Source organism: Jatropha curcas, chromosome 11 (genome assembly GCF_041381405.1).
Source record: "Jatropha curcas cultivar XTBG-Jc1 chromosome 11, XTBG_Jcur_1.0, whole genome shotgun sequence".
Taxonomy (NCBI): Eukaryota; Viridiplantae; Streptophyta; class Magnoliopsida; order Malpighiales; family Euphorbiaceae; genus Jatropha; species Jatropha curcas.
In genome coordinates this window covers 3,905,586-3,931,689 of record NC_143161.1, presented here as the reverse complement: position 1 = coordinate 3,931,689, position 26,104 = coordinate 3,905,586, and the positions used below count along the sequence as shown (strand labels likewise).

General features: G+C 33.9%; 3 protein-coding genes across 5 annotated transcripts; 2 read left to right on the top strand and 1 right to left on the bottom strand.

Moving 5' to 3' along the window:
* Positions 1-311: 311 nt before the first annotated feature.
* On the bottom strand, positions 312-12,852 carry LOC105634064 (P-loop containing nucleoside triphosphate hydrolases superfamily protein). Of its 3 annotated transcripts, XM_012216835.4 has the most exons (26): positions 12,498-12,851; positions 11,986-12,098; positions 11,727-11,853; positions 11,300-11,398; positions 11,155-11,223; positions 10,907-11,041; positions 10,767-10,835; positions 9,726-9,778; positions 9,460-9,619; positions 9,119-9,283; positions 8,415-8,499; positions 8,066-8,290; positions 7,854-7,948; positions 7,686-7,728; positions 6,948-7,105; positions 5,632-5,742; positions 4,579-4,647; positions 4,319-4,462; positions 3,608-3,682; positions 3,347-3,523; positions 3,154-3,239; positions 2,240-2,294; positions 1,570-1,695; positions 1,333-1,446; positions 910-1,026; positions 312-683 (listed from the first exon to the last, which is right to left on the bottom strand). In XM_012216835.4, exons 1-26 carry the CDS (start codon positions 12,612-12,614, stop codon positions 618-620), a joined length of 2,853 nt encoding a protein of 950 aa, XP_012072225.1. In that variant the 5' UTR covers positions 12,615-12,851; the 3' UTR covers positions 312-617. The 3 variants fall into 3 exon arrangements, 2 of the variants coding, with proteins under 2 accessions (XP_012072225.1, XP_020534947.1); XR_005176826.2 differs by lacking the exon at positions 2,240-2,294 and having other exon boundaries at positions 12,498-12,852; XM_020679288.3 differs by lacking the exon at positions 12,498-12,851 and having other exon boundaries at positions 11,727-11,845.
* Positions 12,853-17,228: 4,376 nt separating this feature from the next.
* Positions 17,229-21,821, top strand: NUDX25 (nudix hydrolase homolog 25). Its single transcript, XM_089715813.1, has 6 exons — positions 17,229-17,559; positions 19,088-19,138; positions 19,898-19,990; positions 20,314-20,408; positions 21,362-21,473; positions 21,559-21,821. The coding sequence occupies exons 1-6, from the start codon at positions 17,494-17,496 to the stop codon at positions 21,661-21,663; spliced, it is 522 nt and encodes a 173-aa protein (XP_089571939.1). The 5' UTR covers positions 17,229-17,493; the 3' UTR covers positions 21,664-21,821.
* Positions 21,822-21,968: 147 nt separating this feature from the next.
* Positions 21,969-25,724, top strand: LOC149492391 (uncharacterized). Its single transcript, XM_089715811.1, has 4 exons — positions 21,969-23,036; positions 23,387-23,922; positions 24,137-24,254; positions 24,361-25,724. The coding sequence occupies exons 1-4, from the start codon at positions 22,800-22,802 to the stop codon at positions 25,324-25,326; spliced, it is 1,857 nt and encodes a 618-aa protein (XP_089571937.1). The 5' UTR covers positions 21,969-22,799; the 3' UTR covers positions 25,327-25,724.
* Positions 25,725-26,104: the final 380 nt, after the last annotated feature.

The window sequence follows — 26,104 nt, the reverse complement described above, 5'->3', positions numbered from 1 at the left end:
ATCCACAATAATGCGTGAAAGGGAAGAGTCAAGCGGAGTAAATCAGTTTTGAAAGATGGAAATGAGTTAAAGGTACCTCTCTGCTATGCTTGTCATCAACGACTAACTGAAACGATAAGCCATGTAGAAACAAATGTCAAAATTTTGCGAGTTGCACTTGGCTTTTCGGCCTGTCGTATAACCAATAGTTCATATATTGAGAAGGATAATAAATGTTAAATGTCTGTGTCATCTTAAACAGCTAAATGCTGTTTAATACACACATACACATTATTGCTAATCAAGATAAGTCATGGGAAAGGACCAAAAAAAAAAAAAAAAGAAAAAAGCTTTATGTAATCAATAATCAGTTATGGAGTAGTTCTACATAATCAGCTATTTCATACTCATCCCAAGTAAAATATTTACAGAAGGGGATAACTAAACTAAACAATACGCTTTGTTTTCTAGTAATTCAAGAAAAATAGTGGAAAATTGATCGCCAATCAATTCTGTTAGAAGTTCCCTGTTAGACTCAATATTGCCGCTGATTTGCCCATGTAACCTGTGGAGGGCCCTGGGGCAGTAGAACTGAACCTTTCTTTGGAAAAGATAAAGCATTACATTATAAAAAATGTTCATTGGCGTTGCCTTTGATAAAGGGAATAACCAACAAGAGCAGACATCAGAAAGGTCCATAAAACCTGCCAGATAGGACTGCATCAGAGGCTGCCATAAATTCAGGGGCTAATGGGAGAAGAAAAGAAAAGGCAAGAAAAAAGTTGAAACGAAACAATATTAAGCTGTTTGTCAAATGAATGAGAACAGCCATATCTAATGGATTTGGAATTGGTAATGCAGAATTCAGATCCATCTCGACCCCCCAGAAAAAAAAGAAGTCAAGAATATTATATAATGTGTAGTAAGTACCGAGTTGATCGTCTGCCATCTTTCCAGCCTCTTGATTCGGGACTGCATATCCTCGATTATGCCTCCTATAGGGGTAGCTTCCCTACATGGGGAGGACTCTGAAGCTGAGTTGTTGCCCTGCCAATTTAACCACATTATTACCTTTTTCTTTTTGTTAGAACATTCATGATATTACTAAATGCAGAAATTCACAGATCAACTTGCAAATTGCTTCCATGTCCCTCCTCTTTGAACTTAACATTAGAGCATCTGGACTACATATCCAGAGATTTTAGGATAACAATAAACGATATGAAAATTTTAGGACCGTACAGTTTTCGACAAACTCTACTTTCGACAAAATGGCCCTTGCAAAGTGGGGAACCTTGTGTATTACGAACATCCTCCATATGTTTATTATCCCATCTAACCATGGTAAAATACCTGAGATTGTATAAACTCAACAAGTTCCTGCAGTTTTGCAGTTTGCTGAGAGTGAATTCCACTGGAACTAGTTCCCATTGCCGGTAATCTCTCCAAAATGATTTGCAGATAACTCTGGAAGTATTTAGGAAAATGAAAAGAACAAACCAATCAATTAGAAATTATACCATTGCTGCAGATGCTGCTAACAGGAAAAGAGACAATGACTATAATAAATAAAACCAATGAAGGCAAAACCTTTGTTGTATATGAACCATCCAGTTTAAGTGTTGAACCAGCAGTCGCCACAGCATCCTTATTAACACCTTTGATCTGTATATAAGGACTAGGGATATCTTGTAGATGATCGACCTCAATGAGAATCTAAAATTCAGAATCAAATATTACTACTTAGCCCATGCTTATGACGAGCTATATTAGAAGCAAAACCAAATTGCATAAGAAAGAAAACTAATAAAACAAGTCCTTTTTCTTGGAAGGATGATAAAGATACGCTCATAAGTGCAGACACCATAAATCTCACTAATAAACAGTAACTATATGCAACCCCAACAAGCAAACATCATAATAACAGCAACAACTTTTCTGACGATAGTAAATCAACTATAGCAGAATTAAAAGCAAGAAGTTCCAGAAGCTAAGTTAATCAATTGAGAATATCTGGTGATTGGTCAATAACGGGTCACTTGTTAACATTGAATTCCTACATTACACGCCACAAGGCAAAACTGCACAAAGAAATAATGTGATAGCAGAACATCGAGTGAGAGAGTCAGAAAGTAGAAAAATTTAAACTTTTCTTACAAACCAAAAGGGAACGGCCACAAAACGGAGGTATGTACACCTACTCAATTAAAAAGCATTCAACTAGAAAGCATGTCTAAATAAACACATCCACATATATAACCTTCCCATCTTGGTGGATAAATGCAGAAGCTTCAATGTAGGCTACAGCTTGATACCTGATGTCATAAAAATAAAATACAAAAGATAAAAAAAAAAAAAAAAAAAAAAAAAGAACAACACTTTAATGGACTTATATGTAGATATATCAGCAGTAAAGCATTAAAATGAACTAAGAAGGAAAGGCTAAACTTCAAAATAATAATAATAATAAAATTATCTTAATTATTTCCAAAATAGTTGTGTTGTATGTATATGTTTTCAAAATTTGCATTTAGCTCAATCTGTTTAAAATACTGGAAGGCACAATAATTGTTCTACATTAAATACCAGAACACACAAGATATCTCCCAAATGCTATGATGATAAACAGAGGGTGGATCTTGAGATCTAACAAACTGAAGATGTCCTGGACATATCAGCTCTCTTACATAAAGTCACATGGACATAGTAAATGTAGATTCACTCCTTTAAGATACTTCTTCAAATGTAAATCCCCTCATCAGGAACCATACATGCACCGTTTGCAACAAAAAATTTGCAATTGAAATCAAGTTATGTTCACCATTTTCATATTTCGGTACCATGAATGGAAAAGCATGTAAAAGTTTAAAATAGCCAATGTTTGAGTGTAAATTTGACAACTGAACTAAGAAGCAGATTCACAGGTTGACAGGAGATGTGGTTAGTGGGGCAGAAGAGTTGTAGTGGATGGATAATGGCTTCCCCACCCCCCAAACCCCCATTTTTTCGCTTGCTCAGTTCATGGACAGCCAGTTTGTACATATGCCTAATCACAGTTGCGAAATAAATTCAAAAAAATAATAGTTGTCTCCTTAATTAGTGATGAAAATATGTTTTCAATGGAATGAAAACAAAGTTACCAAGAATTCATTCCACTTTATGGGAACAGCTTACCCAAGGTTAAGAAGACCAGCAACAGTACTAATGCTAATATCGAAATCCACTTTAGGCTGAATGATGAAATCCCCTTCTCTTATAGGCTACATACATTCATTAGAAAATAGAAGTCACGCCTTCAATATGGCATCAAAGCACATAGTAACAAGGGGAAATCTCTCTGATCAACTTCAAAAAAGTCAGCACAAACCTCCCGTATCAGCAACGCAAATCTACCCTCACAAATTCTGACACGTATACAGTCATTCTCTGTCAACTCTCCATTAACAGGAATTCCAGGGAGCCTCAAGTATATATCAGTGAAATTCTGAGTTGCTCTGCAATACTTTGCCGGATCGAGGATTTTTAGAATATCTTGGTAAGCCACCTTCATTGATAACAAACACAAGCCTGTCAGATGAAAACCTCCAACACAACGGGATGCTAGGACTGAAGCCAATAATGCACTTACTTGCTTGTTACTCTTCAAAACAAATAATGAACTCTCAGGGGAAAGCACAGGGTCAAAGTCATTGCGAATTTTGAGCTGCAAATGTTGCAAGAAAATTTTTTTATTGTGAAAGCAGAAACTGACCTTCAGGAGTGCACCGCAATAGGAAATGAATATTACTCTGAGAATGCAATGATGCATGCAACAGGCGTGAATAATATATCCATGCATGCAGACATACGCAGAAATGAATAGAGCATCTAAATTGAAAGATAGCTATCATTGTAAAAAGGCCTGAAACAAAGGCACTTTACAAGGTAATTATAACTTTAATGAATCAGTCCAGTCACAATAACAACATTTTTCATTTTCTCTAGTTCATAAGCTATTCATGATGAAAAATTTATGATTAATTGATTGGAAAGTAGAATGGATGTCACTTATGGTTCATGTGATAACCAAGGAAACCCTCTTTTTTTTTTTTCCCCTCTCACTAAAGAGATCAAAATAATTTTCATTACATCTTATACATATTACAAAGATTTCTCAGGAGACTTTTATTTTTACTAGAAAATCGGTAATGAATGTACAAGTGTGTTTAGATTATGACTAAAAATTAAAACAAGGAATCTCTTTATGATAAATAGATTAATTTTTCAAATCTTGGCAGTACTTTTACATTCCATACTAATCAAAAGTAAAACAATGAAGGGTCAGAAGCTTTCAACTAACATGTGCATGAACAAGATGCGGTTCAATATGTTGTTGGAACATCGGAAACACTGTCATCATGATCTCTTTTTGGGACATAAAGCACCCAACTCTACTTTTGTCCCTTTGAACCCGAGAAATCAGATGCGAATGAACACCCCCAACCTGGTTTTGCAAACAATGATGCTAAGCTACTCTTTTCCAAATCAACAACTGAAACTGCCCATATGAAAAAATAGATAATATATATACACATATAGTAAACAGCTAAATCATCTTACAACAGCAATCCACAAGTCAAGAGATTTCCGAATGTCTGGATGCAGAGCATAGACCCCTTCAAAAATAATCTGGTAAAGAAAAAAACAAAAAAGAAAGAAGGAAAAAACTTGAGTCTGAGGATTACTTAAACAAAGTGAACCTGCATAAGTTAAAATAATTAGATTGCACATTTTGTGCAACTTATAAAGTAGAGACCCTGTCATTTTACTATTGGGATAACCCAGCACTTCAATACAACTTCAAAGTTTCTTTATCTGCCATACGCTATCTCCAAAAAAAATTTATTCAAATTGCTAAAGAAATAAAAAAAAAAAAATAAAAAAAAAAAAATGAGAACATGGAATCAATGACACAAACAAGCAGAAACTATTAAGTTTAAAAATTCTCAACAACAAGAGATTAGCAACTGGATGACACAAAAAGGATTAATAGTTAGAGCCCGGGACGTGTCAATTTCAAATTTCTAGAATATTCATCTTCTAGCGACAGAAAATGAAAACAAGGATTGAAGTTTTTCTCAATCATGGTGTTCCTAGAAGAATCTTAAGTTGCAAAAGTCTTTATATTCCCAATTTGTATTTTCTCCAGAAAATAAAGAAAGACAATGTATAACCTGTCTCACTTTCATCCATTTTTATATGACCAACATTTTGATAAACACAGTAAAGGATACTTTTCCAGATATCTTATAATGCAGATGGCCAGCCCATTAGGTTTAGTAAGTTCTATGGAATGTCTTAGACTAGGCTTGATTTGCAATAATTATTTACAATTGACGGCAAATGACAGAATAAGGTGCCTCAATAATGTCAAACCTATATAATCACCTAATGGAAAAATTTTTTTTAATCCCCAAATCCCCAGAACTATGGTATGGACCACCAGTTCACAACCTAAATGCCTGATGAAACAGTGTACTGCCCCCTTGCAGCATTCCTAGCTTCCTAACAACTTCTGGATTTTTAAGTTAGAATGCTGTCTAGTGATAAAAATCTGAGCCAAACTTGATATAGACCCAAATTTGAGCAACATGATCAAGTGTGAAAACAAACCACGCCACAGTCTTCAGGAACTTCAAGTTCCTTGAAGCCACTGCGAGCACCAGTCTCCAAATCAAACACAGGCACTTTAGTTCTTCTACCATTCCTTGTGTCGTCAATATTCTGCAAATAAATGACAAAAAAGTTAATTGTACTACAAACGTGCATAAAGAATTTCTCCAAAGTGAAAGCATAAACAAAAAATGAAACTTTAAATTATGAGCATTTTTCTTATCTAATTATCTGGAACTCATATCAGTGAATGGAATTTGCACCGTACTGTTGTTAATCGAAATATATGAGGCTAAAGGATGCACATCTTTCATTATTATCACATATTTCTCAAGTGAAGATGTCATTGGGCAAACGCAAAACAAAATAATTACTGAAAAGTACCAGAGTAGCAATATCATATGCATGCAATAACATTTAGCAGATGGGTTAATCTGCAGAGAAAATCTTCAAAAATTCAGCTTAAGCCTGAATTACTCGCCTTGCTTGCCAATAGATATTTTGGCAACAAACACCAAAGGAATCAACAGAAAAAGTATGAAAAAGGTAAAAATGTTAAGCCTTCCCAAGTTATAACTAATCCAGGCAAATGCTACTGAAAGAAGACAACTATTGCAAATCAAAGAGACTGATTGTATGACTCAAGTGTGAAAGATAATTAAAATATTTCTGATGTAGCCAAGAAGGGAGGGAAAAAAAAAAAAAAAAGACAGAGTGAATCCCAACAGCATGGTACTCCAGGGGTTGCAATCCCTGCTTCTCCTCCCTTTATGGAAAAAAAGGAATATGTCGTCATATTCCAGGGGAATAACTGAAGGCTCAGAAAGCAGGATGCTATGTATGAATTTCCAAACAAAACCACACAAAGGAACCAGGAAGCTGCCAAATGTATCAATCTTCTGCCCTAACTGAACTGCTCAAAAAGCCAAAAAAAAACAAACCTGACCTTACAAATACTTATCAAACCAACAAATAATTTTGCAACCAATATGAAACTGTGGACATAACTGGACAGGTCAAAAAGGCTGAATAGCAGACTGGAATCAATAATAACAATTGAAAGAATCCAATTGTAAATTAAGGGACATAATGAAGAATTCCCATTATCGTGTTTGGATGGTACAGATAAATGTCATCGTAGAAATGTCCATAAAACCATGAAAAAGAAAGTAGATCATAGAACATCTAAATTCAAATTTTACAGTCTAGCATATGTCAACTTTTCCAAGTAAGATTTTCTGACCAGCCACATAACGACAGTAGTTACCAGTAGGCATCAGCACAAAAGATCTCAATAGAATTTACACACGTCTTACCTTAGCAAGCAAGGATAGATCAAGAGACCGAAAATCATCATGCTTGAAATCCTTAACTTGCTCAGATAAAAAATAGCTTTCAAGGGAAACTACTTCACAGCCAACAATATTTGCCATTTTATGAGCCAGGCTAGTTTTCCCAGATCCACTGGGACCTCCTGCAACAATAAAACATTGTAAACTTTGTGCATGTGACTGACAACACCAAAAATAAATCACTATTCGAATTCCTGTTTTCCAAATAAGAACACCTTACTATCCAAGTAGTTCGAGTACAACTTTTTTCAGAATATTTGAGTTATTATGTTATATGAAAATTTTACAACCTTTGACCAATGACGATGACAAAAATAAAGATAGCTAGCACTCATCAACCTTTTTCATTTCAGAATCACAGGTTTTAAATATTAAATACATACATGTCTCCATATGCATCTTTAATGTTCTTTTGATCCAAATTGAGGCTAAATTTAAAATACAAATATTCCAAAGCTTCCCAACTAGAAGGTAGTGATTTTTTAACAATAATTTCTGCCTATCGATTGCAGAAATTATCAAGCAAAAGAGGGAAGTAATGATTTGTCACAAAATGGATCCAGACTGCAGTGTACTGTACTGTCAAGATAAATGGGTCCTCATTAAATCATCTTTAGAATTCAATCTCATATTCTCTTTACCATCTTCAATCTAAACAATTTCAATTCTCAAAGCAAAGGTATTTTTTAAATGATATATTACCAATTCCAACTATGACAGGAGGGCCTTTGTTCTCCAACAAAGCCTGAAACAATTGAAAAAAAAAAAAATGAATCATTTCTTACAACAATATGTATACATAATAACATCTGAGACTTAACTAAACTAATCTGCAAGGAGAAATATTTATAAACTTTTTTCACTCCTTACCTGTATCGCTTGAACCGCAAGTAGTAGTCCTCTATCCAAGTCATATGAATCAGGCATTGGAACAAGTTCCATATTATCCCTGAAAGAGGAAGGATCTGTGGTTGCTTCATGAGAGAAGTCTAAACAAGAGAATATAATGACAACATTTCCACAATGCAGTTGGTTAACAAGAGGAAAAGAAAATTGTTATCATCTAGGTTCAGGAAAATTACCTACAACCGAGCTTCCAGTATGTGATGGATCTGATGATGTGAACTGCCATGTTGCTACAAAAGGCTCCCTTTGCTGTTTTGTTGGGGATCGAGTCCATGGTTGCGGTAGACCCTCAAGCTGATTAACAATATTTGAAGTAGTACGGATAGGTCTCGGGGCAGTAATTTGATTACTAGCAATGGATGTATTAGACAAAGGTGGAGGTGTACTCAGTCGTGGTACAGCTGCAAGTAGAGTTAACTAATTGGAAGTAGCAATAATCAAAACCAACAACAAATGCATAGCCAGAGTAATAGAAAAATTATGAAGCCAGGGTGTTAGAATAACTATATGAATCCAATCTCCAACCTTTTCTCTCAAGAATCAGTTCCAGATATGACTGGGAGATCCATGGCCCATTAATGCCCATCCTCAATGCCTCTGCTCCAACAGTCTATACAAGATTGAATAAAAAAGATAAATGTAACCTTGATGAAAAATCCTCCACATAAAGTGCAAAACCAAATAAATTTATAATTGTTCTTGATAGCACTCAGAACAATAATCAACCCTGCCTCTAGCAATCCACTGAATCACTCATATTCAAAGAGGTAAAATTTTGTGGATGTTTCAAGAACAAGAATTTGTTCGCACAAACGCATCGATGGAGTATAAATTGGTCTTGTTCATTTTGCTTACAAAATTTGAAGAAACTTGTTCATTTTTTCATGAAGACAATGTCAAAAACAATCTAACATTGAACTATTCCATATGCTTCAAACTTAATTTTGGCTCACCCTCAAATTTTCATTCTTTTTGTCTGTGTGTGTGAAATGCTATACTGTTTGTAAAAAAACCAAAGATTTACTCTATAAGGGGGACAATCTAATTTATGAATAATCAATATCAACAATCGCCTATTATTTTCACCATTAAACACAGGTTCTATTTATAATTCTAGTCTCAATAAAACAAGTATGTAATATACAGTTCTATTCACAATTTGGACCAATAAACAAACAAATTTTTAAAGCCTCCCAGATTTTATCCAAGCAAGAAAGATAGATTCATACTTTCCTAGTCATTCCCCTGAGCACCATAAATGTCTCACCAAGGGTGTCAATGCTTTCCAATGATAATGAAAGATTGCCATTAGTAACAAAAGTAGATTGCCGTTTATAACTGACTACAACAGTGTACCCCAAATCCAACAAACCACCAAGTGTCATTCTTCCAACCTGTCTCCATGTTAGAAGAGAAAAAATAACAGTTAATAATTCTACAAAAGATAATGAAAATTTTAGAATTCGCAGTTCTAAACAAGCATACAATTACATGCAAAACACAATATATCAAAAAAAATTGAATGCTGATACAAAACTTCAGTCTATATTTGAAATGCAATCAGTGGTACCTCAAACTCAGCTTTTGGCCTGATAATAAAATGTTTGTCAACAATCCTCTGATCACCAAGTGACAGATAGTATCTAATACCAGATTGCCGCACTTTAATCCAATCGTTGATTTGTGCTGCTTCACTTGCTGAAGGAGCCCTAAGGTACATCTCAATAAAACTGAAAACCAAGATGACTTGCAATCAGGCCCATAATATGAACGAATTCATTCTCTTCCTATTGATAATAAGTTAAGAAAGAGCAAGAACTAGGAAAACCAACTCACTTTTCTGTTTGTGGTTTTGTTCCTTGAAAGTCATAAGCAGTTAAATCTGAAGACTGTCACAACAACTTACATTGTTAATCAAAGGTGTAAATGACAAATATTAAGCAACAACTAAGCACAAATTTTAAACACAATTAAGAGGGAGAATTGAAGGCCATGTCCAGTAACAAGAAATTCAAGTAAAGATGACATTGCAGAGGACCATTTCACAAGCAACAAAAATAGAAAGCAATAAAACAAGACTTGAACCGCTCAAAAGTTTGACTAAGGCCCTGAAAAATACTATGAAACAGCCTATATCATTTAATTTCAGACTTGGGGAAGGAAAAAGAAAAAAGAAAAAAAAAAGATGCCCATTCCATTTCCTGTTGACTGAAATGAATTTTCATCAAGAAAAGATAGATCAATACTGTCAAAAGAATCCTCCGTAGGGACTCTGTTATCGTAAACATATAATAACAAACCCATTATACACAAGCAGCAGCACTTAGAAAAAACATGACACCTATGCCTAAAAAAAATTGAGCAAGCTTTGAAGAGTAATTAAAATTGCCATAAGGAAAACAAGGTTCAGCAGAGGAAAGTAGTATATCATCTATGGAATGTGATTGTACATCAAACTTCTAGCAGAAGTTCTCTTTTTGTCTAATCAAGTTCTTCTATTGATTTCTATCTGAAGCACTAAGAAGCAAGAATTTTCCAACTACGACGAAGAACATGAAATTTTGTATCCAATCTGAGATATCTCCTCTTTGCATGTTTTATGAGGTAGAGTGAGGGAGAAAAAAAAGGAAAAGAAAAACAAGAAAGTTCCTGGGCTTTCCTCAACTACAAGCAGATCTTGATTTGAAGAGCCAATAGGTAGCATCACCATTAAATTATAGCGACACAAAAAAGGGTTCGGTAATATTTCAACCAGAGCATGCACAATGACCCACTCGTACAGCAAACATTGCAGCATGAACACAGCATGGGGCACCTATTTCTTGCATGTAAATGGTAGAGGTACTGATTAATAAAGACGACAAAATAAGTACAGACCTCACTCATGCACTTCAGCTTGTAAATTGCTTCTCTAAATGAAGAGACGAAGCTGTTGTTTATCCTAATCTGCAGAAAAAACCATGACATCATTAACCAGCAGTTGAAATTTCACAATGTAAGGATATTGTGTTACCAACCTGTGCATGGTGAAGGTCTGGCTCAATGTGTTTTCTAAACAATGGGAAAATGCTGTCTATAAGGTAATCCAATGAACAAGAATCTCCTATGTCATGTCGAACTTTGGTAAGAAGACTAAAATGAACTCCACCAACCTGATCGACCAACCATAATTAGAAATAATCAAATCCATAGTTAAAAAACAACTAGTAACTCCACAGACCGTGTTCCAAATCAAACTATAACTCCTGAAGAATAGAAAAGTTACCACAGCCACACGAATATCCAGCAAAGAGCGTAATCTTGCATGCAAAGCATAGGTACCATCAACTATTACCTGTGGGCAGAATATAAAGAAATGAACTCCATGAAAGCATTGGTTAATAACAGTAACAGTTATTGCACTGACTCACCACTCCAGATGAAGCACTCTTTATTGCCTTTGAACCAACACGACCCTTTTGTTCATAATCAAAAACTGGTATTGAAGTGTCATTACCTTTAATCAAATCCTATTTTCAACATAAAACCCCACTTAAATAAGAAAACACAAGAAAACAGTACATACATTTTAAAGAAACACTCATTGCTGTAAGTAATCAGATGTGGCATTTATGGTTACTTAATAGACTAATTGCTTTGATCACCATCAGATCAGGTTTTATAATAACTCAGCCATAGTTTTCTTAGAAAATTTGGCTTACACATTACTTTTTTAGAGAACCGCAATGACAGTCAACTCAAAACTTTAGAAAGCTTTCATGTAATGTTGATGATCCAGCCAAACGCATTATACAACAGTTGAGCACCACTATTAGTAAACAAAATGCAAATACAAACCTCAAGATTTTGGACTAATGCATCAAAATCAATTGAATCCAAATCATTCCCATCATCACCTCCATCGCGATAATTTTCCATTGATATAACAGTGCAGCCAATTACAGATGCTACCTTCTCTGCTAAGCTTTATGGATCATCAAGTGAATAAGACAAATTAGAAAGTGTCAACAGAAAAGTCTACACTTCATTTCCGCCCAAAATTTCTTCATGAGAAATTCAAAAAGTAATAAACAAAAAATTTATACAGCATAATTACCTTGTTTTGCCCGAACCACTAGGACCACCAATGCCAACAGTAACAACACCCTCTTTTTTCGCTCTAAGTTCTTGAATAGATTTTACTAACAAGTAATATCCATGATCAAAAGACTGCACCACCTCAACCCAAAAATTAATTAGGCCTCAACTAAAAATCTGATCCAAGTAGTACAACTAAAACTTTTTTGGTAGAAATCAACATTTCATTTCCAGAAAGTTCTCAATACTTACACGAAATAAACCCTCAATTATATCCAATCATTTGAAAATTCAATCTCATAAGACATGAACACATAAAATTAACATGAAAATCGATGACCACACTCAAATCAAGAAGTTAATTCTAACATTTATGTTCATAAAAATTACCGAATTGAGCAACATTTCCTCTCAAAGTCATTTAGGAACCGATTACACAGCAACCATTACTTTAACCATTTTCAACAGCAAAAACAGAACAAACTCAAAAGCATCATATATGTAATGAAATCAGAAGAGTAAAAAGTGTACCACATGGAGAGGGAGGGATTGAAGGATGGAGGAGGAGGACGAAGACGTGGAAGGCGGTTGTTGGAAATAATCGCGACCTCCTTCTTGGAAAACTCGCTGAACAACATCATCATCCATTTCTCCAACAAAGATCGCCAATGGAAACAACAGCTTCGGTTTTTTTTTTTTTTCAGTTATTAATTATGTATTGTTTTCTTATTAGTTGCAGAGAGGAATCAATTGAATTGTGTAAAAGAAATTAAAGAATGGAAGAGAGAGAAAGAAAAGACGGTTTTCCTTTTGTTCCGTGCCTTTATTTGCTCCACTTTGCTTGCAAGTATACGCTGCTCCCGCTCGTTTTCCTTACTCTTCCTTCTCCTCTATTTCTCTTCATTTTTCTTTTTACTTCACATTTTCATTCTTTATTTATTTATTTATCCAACTTGTTTTTCTTTACAAAAAATTAATTATTAGTTAATAATAATTTATACTAATAGTAAATTGTTTTCTTTCCTGCTTCCTGTAAACCGTTGAAGTTATTTTTGGATGAACTTGTTGCTCGACTGCAGCGGTTTTTTTTTTTTTTTTCTATCGTAGGTTGATAACTTGATTTTTATGATCATTTATAATAAAAATGACAGTTAAAAAAAAAATTATTTTCATGACGTAATCTACAAAAGCAAAAAACATTTTTCATAAAAGTGAAATATATGAAATATTTAAAAATAATTTCTCCCATAAAATATGTGTAGTTTGATTTTTTACATGGATTATAGGGATGTTGTTTAGTTAGTAGTTTATTTCAAGATTTTAATATGTTTTAAGATATACAAACCAATACGGAGTATAAAATTGCTCAAATACATGAAAATTTAATATTTTTTTCTAACTGATCATGTATTTTAATTTATAAAAATATACTTATTAAACACTTAATTTATAAAATTATTTTTAAAATATCTTAATTTATAAAATTAGAATATTAAACACTTATTAAATATTTAAAAAAATATAACAATTAATGCTTTAAAAATTATAATAATCACACATCAAACCAGTAATTCATATATATAATATTAAAAAAAATCCTAAACTTTATTATTGATATTTGATAACATTATTATTATCATTAAATTTAGTTTGCAATTCTGCTAAAAAAAGGTAATTCCAATGAATGATTAATGCATGACAAGTGATTTTCTTGGTCAAATGGATAAGTGTGTGTATATATATTTTGTGAAAATATGGTTTTTATAAATTAATTTCTATGTACAAACAATTTTTTGTAATGTTTTGCCATTAATTTATTTGGACTGTAGATATTTGAATTTTTTAAAAAAAAAAAAAAGATGATTTGAAAGTTAGGAGATTTTAAATAATCAATAAATAAATTTAATCTGAACCTTCGTCAATTGTCCTGTATGCGTATTTTCGTATTTCATACTAACTATATTTCTATTCAAAATAAAATGCTAAGATACAGAGTTATGAAATAAAAGTTTTTATACAGATGTATACAGACTGAGTAGGTGTGGCAAAGCCCCAAAGGATTGTCAACGGTTAGCAAATCGTAGGTGGGAAGCAATAATATAATAGATTGAATTTTTAATTCTCATTCTAAAAAATTATTTTTGAAAATCTTGAAGAAATGTTTAAAGTATATGGGTGGCATATTGCATTAAAATTATGATGAAACGGTATATTATGTTCCTGTCTTATATGTGTTATATTTAAAAAAGAAAAAGATTTTGATACCAATATGTATTTAGGTAAATAAAACTAAGTGGTTTAGATTTTATCATTAATAAAAATATTACAATTAAGAAATATCATCTACTTCATCCAAGATAATAATGAAATTTATTAATTATATTTATTTTGACCTATTTTTACTAAACCAAACAAAGGATTGTATAAGATCAACTAAATATTAGGGTATGCATTCAGACAGTTTCATTAAGAGAATATCACTCAAAATTCATTAATTAATATTATCTCATAAAGTATTTAATACTAATTATGCAGATATTACTTAACAATTTCAATCAATTAAATCCAATTATATAATTTCTTAAAAAAAAAATCAAATTATATAAATATAATTATATAAATCAATACATTTAATTTAAAAATTTCAGCATTTATATTTTTTTACTGCAAATGTGGAAATTAAACCCGAAAAATTTTCAACTCCAACAATAGCTCCAACCAAATCAGCATCTAATAATTTCCGCACCTTTAGAGAAAGAAATTCTTATTCTGTGATCTTCAAGCCACTAGGTTCCAAAATTGCAGCTTTGGCTATAGAGTCAGCAACGGAATTTGTTTCTGGAAGCACATGAATAATTCTGCCCTGGCCATTAGTTGGCCATCAATTGTAAGAAAAAAACTTACATACACTGAATTTATGTCTAATTTTGTACTAAATTAATCAAATTAAGTATTCTTTAAAAAGTGTTTTAATTTTATTTATTATTTATATGTGTACCGTCAGAAATATCATTATTTTAATAAAAAATTTTAATTGTTTCAATAATAATTTTTAATTTTGAACCAGCTATACCTGCTTAAAAGACAGCATCTGAACCACAATCTGAGATTCCACACAATAATACTGAAAATGCAAATAATTGTACAAAGAATAACTCATCAATACTTCTGGCCTCTACAACAACAACAACAAAAATAATACACAAAATAGCAAGTGATTTTAGACAAACGAGATTACGATGTTATGTTCTTACTGCGAGTAATTTAAAGTTGGAGAAAGGGTTAGATTTTGTTTTTCCTGTAATAAATATTATTAAATATTATTTAAGAGAATCGGAATAAAATAAAAAATAATATTAGCTTGGAAAAGGAAGAACAACTGGTTCTTTAAAAAGAGCAATGGAATAATATTATCTGTTGTTGTTGAATACCAAAATTTGTATAATTAGTAAGATTTCATCTGAATTTATTTGTATCGTCAGACAAAATCCATAGGATTTATGAAAATGATTTGATGTTATGAGAGGCAATAAATGTTGCTTTATATTTTATCAACATTTACAAGATGTTGCCAGAATCTTAAGTTTAATTGTGACTACACCTTATCGTACTCTAACTTACCCCACCATCAGAGAAAATCATCATGCAATCCACCATTGCCAAGAAAAACTCCTCCCCGTCACTATATTAAAAAAAAAAAAAAAAGCATACACTAACTCGAATAAAAATTTCACATAACCTGTTAAATGAGTCTATTTATTTATAAAAATTTATTTTACTTTATAGTTCTATGCTAGAAAAATCATGGATTATATATACAGAGTCAGAGTTCAGGATATAATGTTTGAATTATGCATCACCGCCAGTTTGATTCAAATTAAAATTAATATTTTGGTGAATCAAAATCGAAAAGTGAACTACATGTTGTACCAACGAACCAAAAATGATAATTTATGAATAGATTTAGATTACAAATGCGAAAAATATCTTTAAACTAGCTCAGAATTAACGGTTTGATCCGGTTCATATTCACTTTAAAAAATTTTTTAAATCAGTCATCTCTAATTTGGATATTAATCATATCTCATCCCTTGTAATATGATTTTTGAATTTCCAGCGAAGTGTCTAAAATAATGAAAAATCATTATATATTTAAATTAAATTGATTCAATTTTCTATACATTAGGGCCTTTTATTATCTCGGTGCGTACATTTACGTAAATATTTGAATTTGAATTTATTGTGAGATGACATATGCAATTCTTTTTCTCAGTACTAAAGTAACAAAGTGAAGAAAACCTTCGACCCAATTTAGAACCATAATGGAATATTTAATTAATATTTTCCATTTTCTCCTGAAGATGATGATGATTAATGTGCATAATGCGAAAAAGATGCTTCTTCCACTTTCTTTACTATCTCTCTCTAATTGATATATGCTGAAAGTCAACGCTTTCTCTCGCCCACTACTTTTTGTTTCAATTTTGTCAGTTAGTGCTTTTTCTCTCTAAATTTCTTCTCCGCGTTCACTCATTGACTCATTACCTTCTTCAGGTACTTGCTATGTGCTATCGTGCGCACGCACTCTTTTCCCTTGGTTATTACAGAATCAGCGCAACCTCACCAACTTATCATGCGATATCACGCTTATCCTTTCAATCCCCATTTGCGTGATCGTCCATTATCTATTTTGAATAAAGCTCCAATTGAGAAAAAAAAAAAATTGATTAAATATTTTTCTTAATTAATTTCAAAGGTGTATCTTTTGTTTTTTTGAGAATCCAAAGTTGTATTTATTGATTTTTGTCTTTGATCTTATTTATTAAGAATCATTTCTTAGAATAATATTATTCAATTATGAATCTTCATATTTAAATTTAAATTTATTAATAAAAAATATTAAATCACGAAAATAAATAATAAATATAGACAAATTACACCATTAAAAACTGGTATATTAAAAATGTGTGTTAATATTGCTCAGGGAATTAATCATGACTAGGGCGTAATACAAGGTCCATCATACAACTAGATTCCAGATCAGGTGAGAGCGCACCATAAGAATATAAAGGCCTACTTCCACTGTAACATTCCCAAATTCATGTAAATTAAAGATATAAATGGTGTAGTTTAATTAATGCATCAACTAAAAAGAAAGAAAGGTGCGCAGGATAAGAGACGCAAAATTCTCAAACCTCACAGTCCCTTTTTAACCTCTTACATTTTCTTTTTCTTTCTCTGCCTTTCTTTTCTTTTTTTATATAAAAGAGTCAGCCATTTGTCATGGTCAGCGTCACTCATTCCCATAAAACCACCTTTTCTTCTCTTTCTCCTCTAGCTCCTCTCTGAGAATCTCTCTCCCTTGCAACGAGATACATATATAGTCACATCCATAGATACATACATATCTCAGCATTTACTCTCTGTATCTAAAATCTTACTGTTATCTTTTCTTTCGCTCTCTCTTAGCTGCTTCTGTCTCTCTCTTTCTCTACTTCTTTGGGTGTGAGAATCAAGAAGGCTGCAAATGGATGGTCTCCCTGCTGGTTATCGCCCCAATGTTGGCGTCTGCCTCATCAATTCTGATAACCAGGTGCCACTTCTCTCCCTCTTTAAATAAATAAATTTTGGTTCAAAATATGGAGGTTTGGTTTTTTGATTGATGCGATTTTGGTTTAGCGAGGAATTTGCGTTTAGGAAACTGGATCGAACTTTTAAGAGCATAGAGAAGTTTAAAGCGTGTAATTCAAGAGGATATTATTACTGGACGTGTTAGTTCATTTGTCTTTGTTTGTTTCGATACTGCTGTTTTGCGAGGAGGTTGGTTTTGCGATTTTTATTTTCTAATTGTCTGTCGTCGATGGAGGAAGATCCTATAAAGGACAGCGCGCTCATATCTACTGACCTGCTTAAATTCAGAAATTTTTTGAAGACATCTAAATCGAATATAGGATATAAACTTTGAACAAAGTCTAGGGGTATTTGGCTACTTTCCTTCTTCTAATATTCCTGAAAAAGGGATTTTGAAGGTTTCATCTGATTAATTGATTGGCATGAGTAATCTATGGATGATTCTTTGCTTTCTGCTTAAAATTATTTAAAGCCCGAGTACTGTCAGAAGGTAAGGTAGTAGGCTAGCATCAACAAAGAATCTCGGATCAAGACGCAATTAAATAGCAGATTACAATCTTTTACAAGTCAAAGTCTGACCATCTCATTTCACTTGCTATCTCTATTTGTCGTTTTGAGTATTGGAAGATCTGTCTGTCCTCTATATGGGGAATTGATTTTGTTTGGAGAAGTTGTATTGTATATAAGGACAACTGTGCGGTAGACTGCATCATTTTCTCCTCCCCACAAGCTGATGAATGGTTTTCTTCTTTAATTATTACCCTTGATTTTAGTTATGTTAAGTTTTAAAAAAAATAAAAAGAAAAAAAGTGTATAGTTTGTTGTACATTAGTTGATGCAGCTACCAAATTTCATAATTATAATTGATTGGTGGGTCCACGGTTGATCGCATTATCCCTTTTCTTTAATTGGTGAGATGTACAAGTAACCCTTTCTATTTCCTTAAATCCTCACCTCTATTATTTAATTAGGATTTGAACCCAAGTATTGACATTATCAACCTTAACCATTTCAAAAAGCTAGTGTTGATCACTTATGTAAACGGCATTTCATTTATGGTTATGTGTCTAGATACTCAATAATTGAGTTGTCGGGATTAAAAGAGTTGGTTGAATCTTAGTTTAAGCTCCTAGTGAAAATGTTATGAGGTGTTGGAATCGTAGAATCATAGGCCTATTTCAAATGTGTAGAACTATGAACCAATTTTGTTTCTAAGTCAATTTGAATGTTTTATTTAGCTTTTCTGATTGATGAATAGATAATAAGGAATAGTCTTCCATGGTTAAAATATGGAAATGCCTCTCTTCTTTCGCTTCCTTTTTGGCCTATATACTGCAGTTGTGAAAGTTTTCTGTGATTCGATGGATAAGGAAGAAGAAAGGGAAGCATAACTAAAATATTTAATGCAGTTTCTCTTCAAATCGTTCTTCTTTCTATTTTAGGTTTGCACATTTTATGAGAAGTGATAACAGTCTGTGATTTACTTGCAGATATTTGTGGCTTCTAGATTGAATGTTCCAGGAGCATGGCAAATGCCTCAGGTGGTAGCAAATTTGATATTGCTTTTTCTTTGAACTTTTCATATTTATGAAATGCTTCCAAAAAGAACAATTGATAAGGAATGTCGAGATTATTCAATTGCATTACTATTTTTGTTAATTGGTGACTTAAAAAATAGTAAAAATAGTGTAGACTTTCGGTACACTTGTGCTATAAAAAAATTCCTAGTGCATCATTTCAGTAACAGATCATATTCTTAATTTCCAACTATCTTAGTTGTTCTCAACACAAGGGACTTCCCTCTTCAGTAGGCTGTGGAATTAAGTACCTAGAAAATCTTTTTCACATGGCAATGGCTTACCAGAAATATGCTGTACCGAGTACCCTTTTTTGCCAGGATTTTGGTCATGTTGTGAACTAGGTCCATTGTGGCCCCACAGGAAGCCTTTGTCGGGTGTATAATATATCTTCTTCTTTTATGCTTTTTATGAGTAATTCATATGAATCTATACATAAATATGGGCATAAAATTCACATGAACATATATTGTATGCCAATGGACGTGAATTCTCATGTTGTACTTGCCTAGACTTTGAAGTGGAAGTTCAGTCTTAACATTTGGTTTGAGTCGTTGAAGTTCGACTAGGCCACCCCTGCATTTAGATTTTGAACAAGAGGAGTGAAGTATCATTAATCAAAAAAGTGGAACTTTCAATTTTTTGGCATTTACATCAGGTTGTCATTCTTGAAGTTTTTTCTCCTTTTAGCTAAGCTTGCCCAATTTTGTGATTGCCTCTTAGGGAGGTATTGAAGATAATGAGGAGCCTAGATCTGCAGCCATCAGGGAATTGCGAGAAGAAACTGGGATAGTGTCTGCTGAAATTATTGCTGAGGTGTGTAAGTTATTTTTCTAATGGGATGACTGTCGTTATATTAATCTCTAGGTTGTTCTTCTTGAGTAAAGACTATAAGCTCTAAACCATGAGGAGTGGCTTAAGTGGTGCGGACGCTTGAGTTCAGCGAATGACCTTCGTAAGGTCAGGGGTATGATCTATGGAAAAAATATTTATCAGGCAGGACAGCCACGAACCCCGAACAAGATAGTCTCATATCCAAAAAAGGGATGTGGAGATACTCAGTAGAAAATCTTTAAAAAAAAAAATTCGCTCTAACCTTCTGTTAGAAATCATTCATATTATTTACTGTGTATTGACAGGTACCAAATTGGTTGACTTATGACTTTCCTCCAGCTGTGAAGGCCAAAGTGAATCGTCTTTGGGGAGGTGAATGGCACGGGCAGGCACAAAAGTGGTGTGCCTCTCTCTCTTTCACTCTCTGACACATACAAACACACACCAAATCCACACAAATTGACGCATGAAAGCATACTGCTTTTCTTTTAAAAGATTCTAATAATGTGTTTAGTGCAGTATTCAATCCACACAAATAGAAACCATGGAAGCATGCTGCTTTTTTGTTTTAAAAAAGATTCCAATAATGTGTAATGTGATGAGTGATGACCCTACTTCAGGACCATGGATGTACTGTCTATATCAATAACTGCTATCTATGCTAATCATTTCATGCTATGCTTCTGATGCTAATCCGAACTCATGCAATAAATATTTCTTTTTTTTTTTCTTTTGAGAAATATATATTAGCTGGTGTTATTTTTCTTTTTTGATGTGTCAGTATCTAATTTTTATATAAGAATCACTAGTATTCATTCCTTGTGCACAAAAAGTGCGGGCGGTTCTTTAACCGCAGGCAGCCCAGACCCGACTTAATGATGGCCACGCATGAGATCGCACGAGACCACTTCGATTTTGAGTCGGGGATGCGAGCATAGAGACGTTTGAGCTAAAGTTGATTTTGCTATGCATTATGTCTGTATATATCCCAAGATTTCCAAGCAACATTTAAAAATTTTTAAACTCTTAAGGACTTAGAGCTGAGATTTATTTATTATGCACAATGATTCACTTGCCTGCCTTTTGAGCTCATCTTGATTCCTTTTGCTTCATCCTCGTTCGCTGCAAGGAAATTGTTGTGGCTTGCAAAAGTAGGCATAAAAGTAGGAGCTACCCAGCACCACATTTATGTTAAAGCAACTAGCATGACTTTTATTTGACTTGTTGCACAACAGTAAAAGTTACTGTTTTCAAAAGTAAAAAAATGAAAAAGAGAGACATTGGAATTGAATATGTTCTGTCAGTTTCAGTACATAAATTGAGGGATGAAATGATTTCCTGGACAATTGACAGGTTCCTTATGAGACTTATAAAAGATGAGAGTGAAATTAACTTGGCAACTGGTGAAGCAGACCCAGAATTCGCAGAATGGAAATGGGCGAGCCCTGAGGAAGTTATTGAACAGGTACGATATAAAAAAGCTTAAGATTGTTATGACAATATGTGTATGTTGAAGGGTCAGCAAGGCATGACAAGTAAATTGATTGCAGGCAGTGGATTACAAGAGACCAACTTATAAGGAAGTTGTGAAAACTTTCAGTGCTTACTTCAGTGAAAAGGGAATCGCGGCTAAATGTAAATCATCAAAGTGGTGAATGTTGTAGGTGTGCTTTCGTAGGTCTCTCCATTTTCCCTGTAGCAATGAATCTGTGCTTAGTATAACTTTTGTCTGTAAATGGATGTGTCAGTTTGGCATTTCAAATTTAGATGGTTACTTAATTGCAATAAAAATACGTGCGATCAAATTTCAAAATTTTGTGCTAGTTCCTTCATGTAATGTAATGAACAGTTGAAGATTCTAAATTTACAAGAGAAGAACCAAAGAGAGAAAAATTAAATAACTAAAAAGAAGTGAAAAAAACCGGCTTAAAAGGGTATACTTTGGGCCCAAGCCTCATTTATTCAACTAAATTAGATTTTGTGAATATTTTTAACGTGTAAAACTTCCTATGTGATTAAGGATTTCTAATTAGTTTAGGTTTAGGTTTAGGTTTTGTACTCCTATAAATAATGCCATTTTTGGCATAGCATGCACATCCAATATACTGGAGCTCTTCTAATTTTTCCCTTGGCTTTTTCTTCTCCCAAAAAAAAAAAAATATATATATATCCTTTGGCTTGTTTGATGAAAAATGAGTTACATACAAACGAGAAATAATTATGCTATAAAATTTTTTTTCATGTAAAAAAAAATAATTATAATATCAATAATTATTGTCTTTTCTAGTTCATAATAAATCGATTATGGATTAATCTTAAGGATTTAGGCCACGTTTAGTAGCTTGAACAGAAACAGGAATAGGATTGCTATTCCCTATTCCTTTGTTCACTGGTAAAACAGTTTGTGAATTGTGATTTGTGAGTGCCCACTCTCAGAAAAAAAAAAAAAATGAAAGAAAGAAAGAAAACACAGTTTGTGAGTTTGTAATAGAGACTACATTACAATAAACCAACTATTTTTTTTTTAAAAAAAAAGAAAAACTATTTACACATCACTTATTTAATTAATAATTTTTCACTTCTTCTCGCATGATGTTGTGGGCCGGCGTTATATGAGACCCGCAAATTTGAAGCTTAAAGCTTCCAGTGGAGAGTGTGGAGCCCAATAAACAAGACAGTGACCAAGTGCCACCCTAACGATAACGAACCTCCGGAGTCTCGCCAGTCGTCACTGTTTCTCCATACCAAACTCTTCCGCCACACCAGAGATAATAGAGACGCAGCTGCAGAGATGGAACCAGAAACCAATCCTGTTCATATTCTTCCTCAAAACACCAATACTCTTAAATCCATCACCGCCATTGATGATGACGGGCACGAGCGACTAATGAGCAAGCTTAAAGCTTCTGTTTTTGCAAAAATAAACCCTTCAATAGCCATCACGTCTCAACTGAAAACCTACATTGAACAAAAGCTTCAAGAAGTCTTCCCCAGTTTCCCTACTCCCTCCCACCCGCCTTATGCCTCTGTAAGTAATTTTAGGAGCACCATGCACTTATGAATTTTTCATTATGCGCATTCTTTTGAAGTGGAAAACAATAAAAAAAAGTTTAAAGTTTACTACTTTGAAAATTTTTTAATTCATTTCATTTTGAAGCAGAAATTGTTTCAATCTGGCTCGAGGGAATAGAATAAGAACAGGATGTTTAAAGCAAAAGATAAAACTAATAATTGCGTTCTTTTTGGCTAGGAAAGACAATTCTACGTAATTGGTGGTTTCACTCTTTTGAATGCATAGTTCCTTTGGTTTGAGGTCAAGTGTCTCGCATTTTTTACATGTTCTCATTTGGCCTTGTGTTCCTTTTCTTGTTTCTGAAGATGATCCAAAGGGCAATTTCGGAGTCGAATAATGAAGAGGGATCAACTGAGGAGGAAATATCAGTATTTATTAAAAGGGAGTATGAGGATTTGCCCTGGGGGCATGAGAGTTTTTTGAGGCATCATTTGATGAAGCTTTGCAGGAATCAGGATATCGCTTGTGTAAATGGTGGGCATTATGTGCTTTTAGTTAAAGATTGTGATAACAAGGAGATTAAGGGATCAAGTAGGAAAAAGCAGGGTCGTAGAGGTAGGAAGTGTAGGAATCAACACATAGTGAACAAGAGGGAGAAACAAACCCAGCAACAAAAGAAACAAAATGAAGTGTTTGAAGATAGGGACTTGGCGAAGTGGCAACTTGAAATGACTGAAGGAAAAATTGAGACACCTAGGCATCCAGAGAAAGCTGATAATAGCTACAGCGGTATGATAGGCAAAGTTAAAGATTTTGTGTTTGAAAAACAACCTTGGTGTCAGAAGACTACGTGTGCTATGGAGATGAAGCAGCACAAGGATCAGATGACCACATTGGAGAGGTAAGAGTCTGATTTCATGGACTTTTGTCTAATTTCTATTAATATTAGAAGGTGTCCTGCCTGGACCTATCTTTGCAATGAAACTGGGAAAGCCCGAGGAGCAGATAACCAAAATGAAGAAAATTTTGTTTCTTTGTTCATGTTATATATTTTGCTTTCCTAGTGATATTTTTCAGCTCAGTTTATGGCTTTCTTTTCCTGTTGAGTAAACCAGAGATGTGGAAGACAGAACCTTCAACGATCAAGAGGAAGGTCAAGACATTGTTGTCATGGCTAATCCTATCATAAGAAGTCAGAAGTTGGACTATAACTGTTCTGTACTTCCATTGAAGGTGAATGTTGACAAGTAAATTATTTTTAAATGAGTAGAAAATTTACTTTTTCAGCGCTGCTTCATGAAGATGGGCTTTGTTGTTTTTAAATTATTAACTTTTACAGGACACTTGTATGGAATCTATGAAGAAAAGAAAGAAAATCGATGAACAGCAATTTGGATTTTCACTTTTCTTGAAAAGAATGGAGTCAAATTCACCTACAGGAAAAAGAAGGGACTGTCTAAAGGGAGAGCAACATATACAGACACAGACTTCAGGATCGTCATGTGTAGAGAATCAAGAGATAAGGCCCAATATTGAGGGGATTGAAGAACCAAAGCAGCATCAGAAACAGGAAGAAAATATTAGTAGGGAGAAAATTCAATGGCAAGGACAGCATATTGATGTCATGAGAAATGTGTCTGGATCATGTTGTGATGGTGGAGTGAAGTTGAAGTTTGTAATTAGGGAATCTGAGGAAAAGCAACAAACAGCAAGTCCTTGTGAACGGACTGAAATTGTTTGTGGTCTGAGTTCACAACATAACTTTCAACTAAAGAATCCAACTGTCCAAAAAATGGCAGCCAGTTCACGCCCAGTTGAATTACACAGAGATCAGGAGCAGCATGTGAAGAAAAATACCCCAATATCATCTTCATCAGATCCTCAGCATCCATATGAGCAGCAGCCACCTAAGCTTCTTGGCCCACGGAGGTCTGCTAGACTAAAGCCTGAAACAAACAAGATTGTGAAGAGTTTGTTGCCTTCAAATGATCTTGGTTGCGACAAACAAGAGCAGCTAGAAGGTCAATGCAATGAAAGGTTCTCAGGAACTAATTCAAATTTAGTAGCAGATGCAACCACAGCATTATCATCCTGCACACATAATCAGAATCACAATAAAGACCGGCAACTTCAGAGACAAAGTCGGGGCAGGCCTCGTAAAACAAAAGAAGCCTGCACACATGATCAGAATCACAATAAAGAGCAGCAACTTCAGAGACGAAGACGGGGCAGGCCTCGTAAAACAAAAGAAGCCGCAGTTACAAGTAGGTATCAGGAGCAGCAGCAGCCACAGCATCAAGGCTAGTGTAGGGCTTCTAAGTTGTTCAAGGAAAGGAGTAAGGCTACATTTTCAGATGACTGCTCCAGTTGCTAGCGAGCAGGCTCGTCTTTGTTGTACTGGAAGACATCCTGTTCCCTTTGCACTTCCAAAATATATAAAGCAGCTGCTCGTTGGAATTAGCTACATAGCTAAGAGTGGCTACTGAATATTAGCATAGAGCATTTCTTTTGGGAAATTGATGTTGATGTTTAGGATGTAGAGTGATAGACCAGTAGTTTGGATTGCTAGTTTCAAAACTTCCTTCTGAATAAAGTTGGAGATTTGTTAATGTTTTGCTCCTCAGGTTCAGTAGTGGAAGCGTGCAAAATGAGCTGACCAGAAAGAACATTGTCCTCGAGCCTATAATTTTATTTTTCTTCCTATCTTGTTCGATTCATTTAACATAGTCATAAAATTAGCACAAGGTTGGAGCTCAAAGATTCAACATAGGTGTTACATGGGATTGAATGTTGGGCTGCAAAATTTGACATGGTCATAAAATGAATGTTATAGAAATGTGAATGTTAAAACGGATTTATGGTCGCATAAAATTGGAGACTAGATCAAATGTTCAATCCATAAAGTAAATTCTTTGGATTTGAATTTGAATAAAAAACAAAAAGAAAAAGAAAAGAAGCAGATAAACAGTGCAAGGAGCACAAGGTTGGAGATAAAATGGAAGACAACATCTAAAATGTTTTGATCATGTCTTATGATTCATAAGTACAGTGCATTAATAGTGGAATGTATAGATCTAAAACCA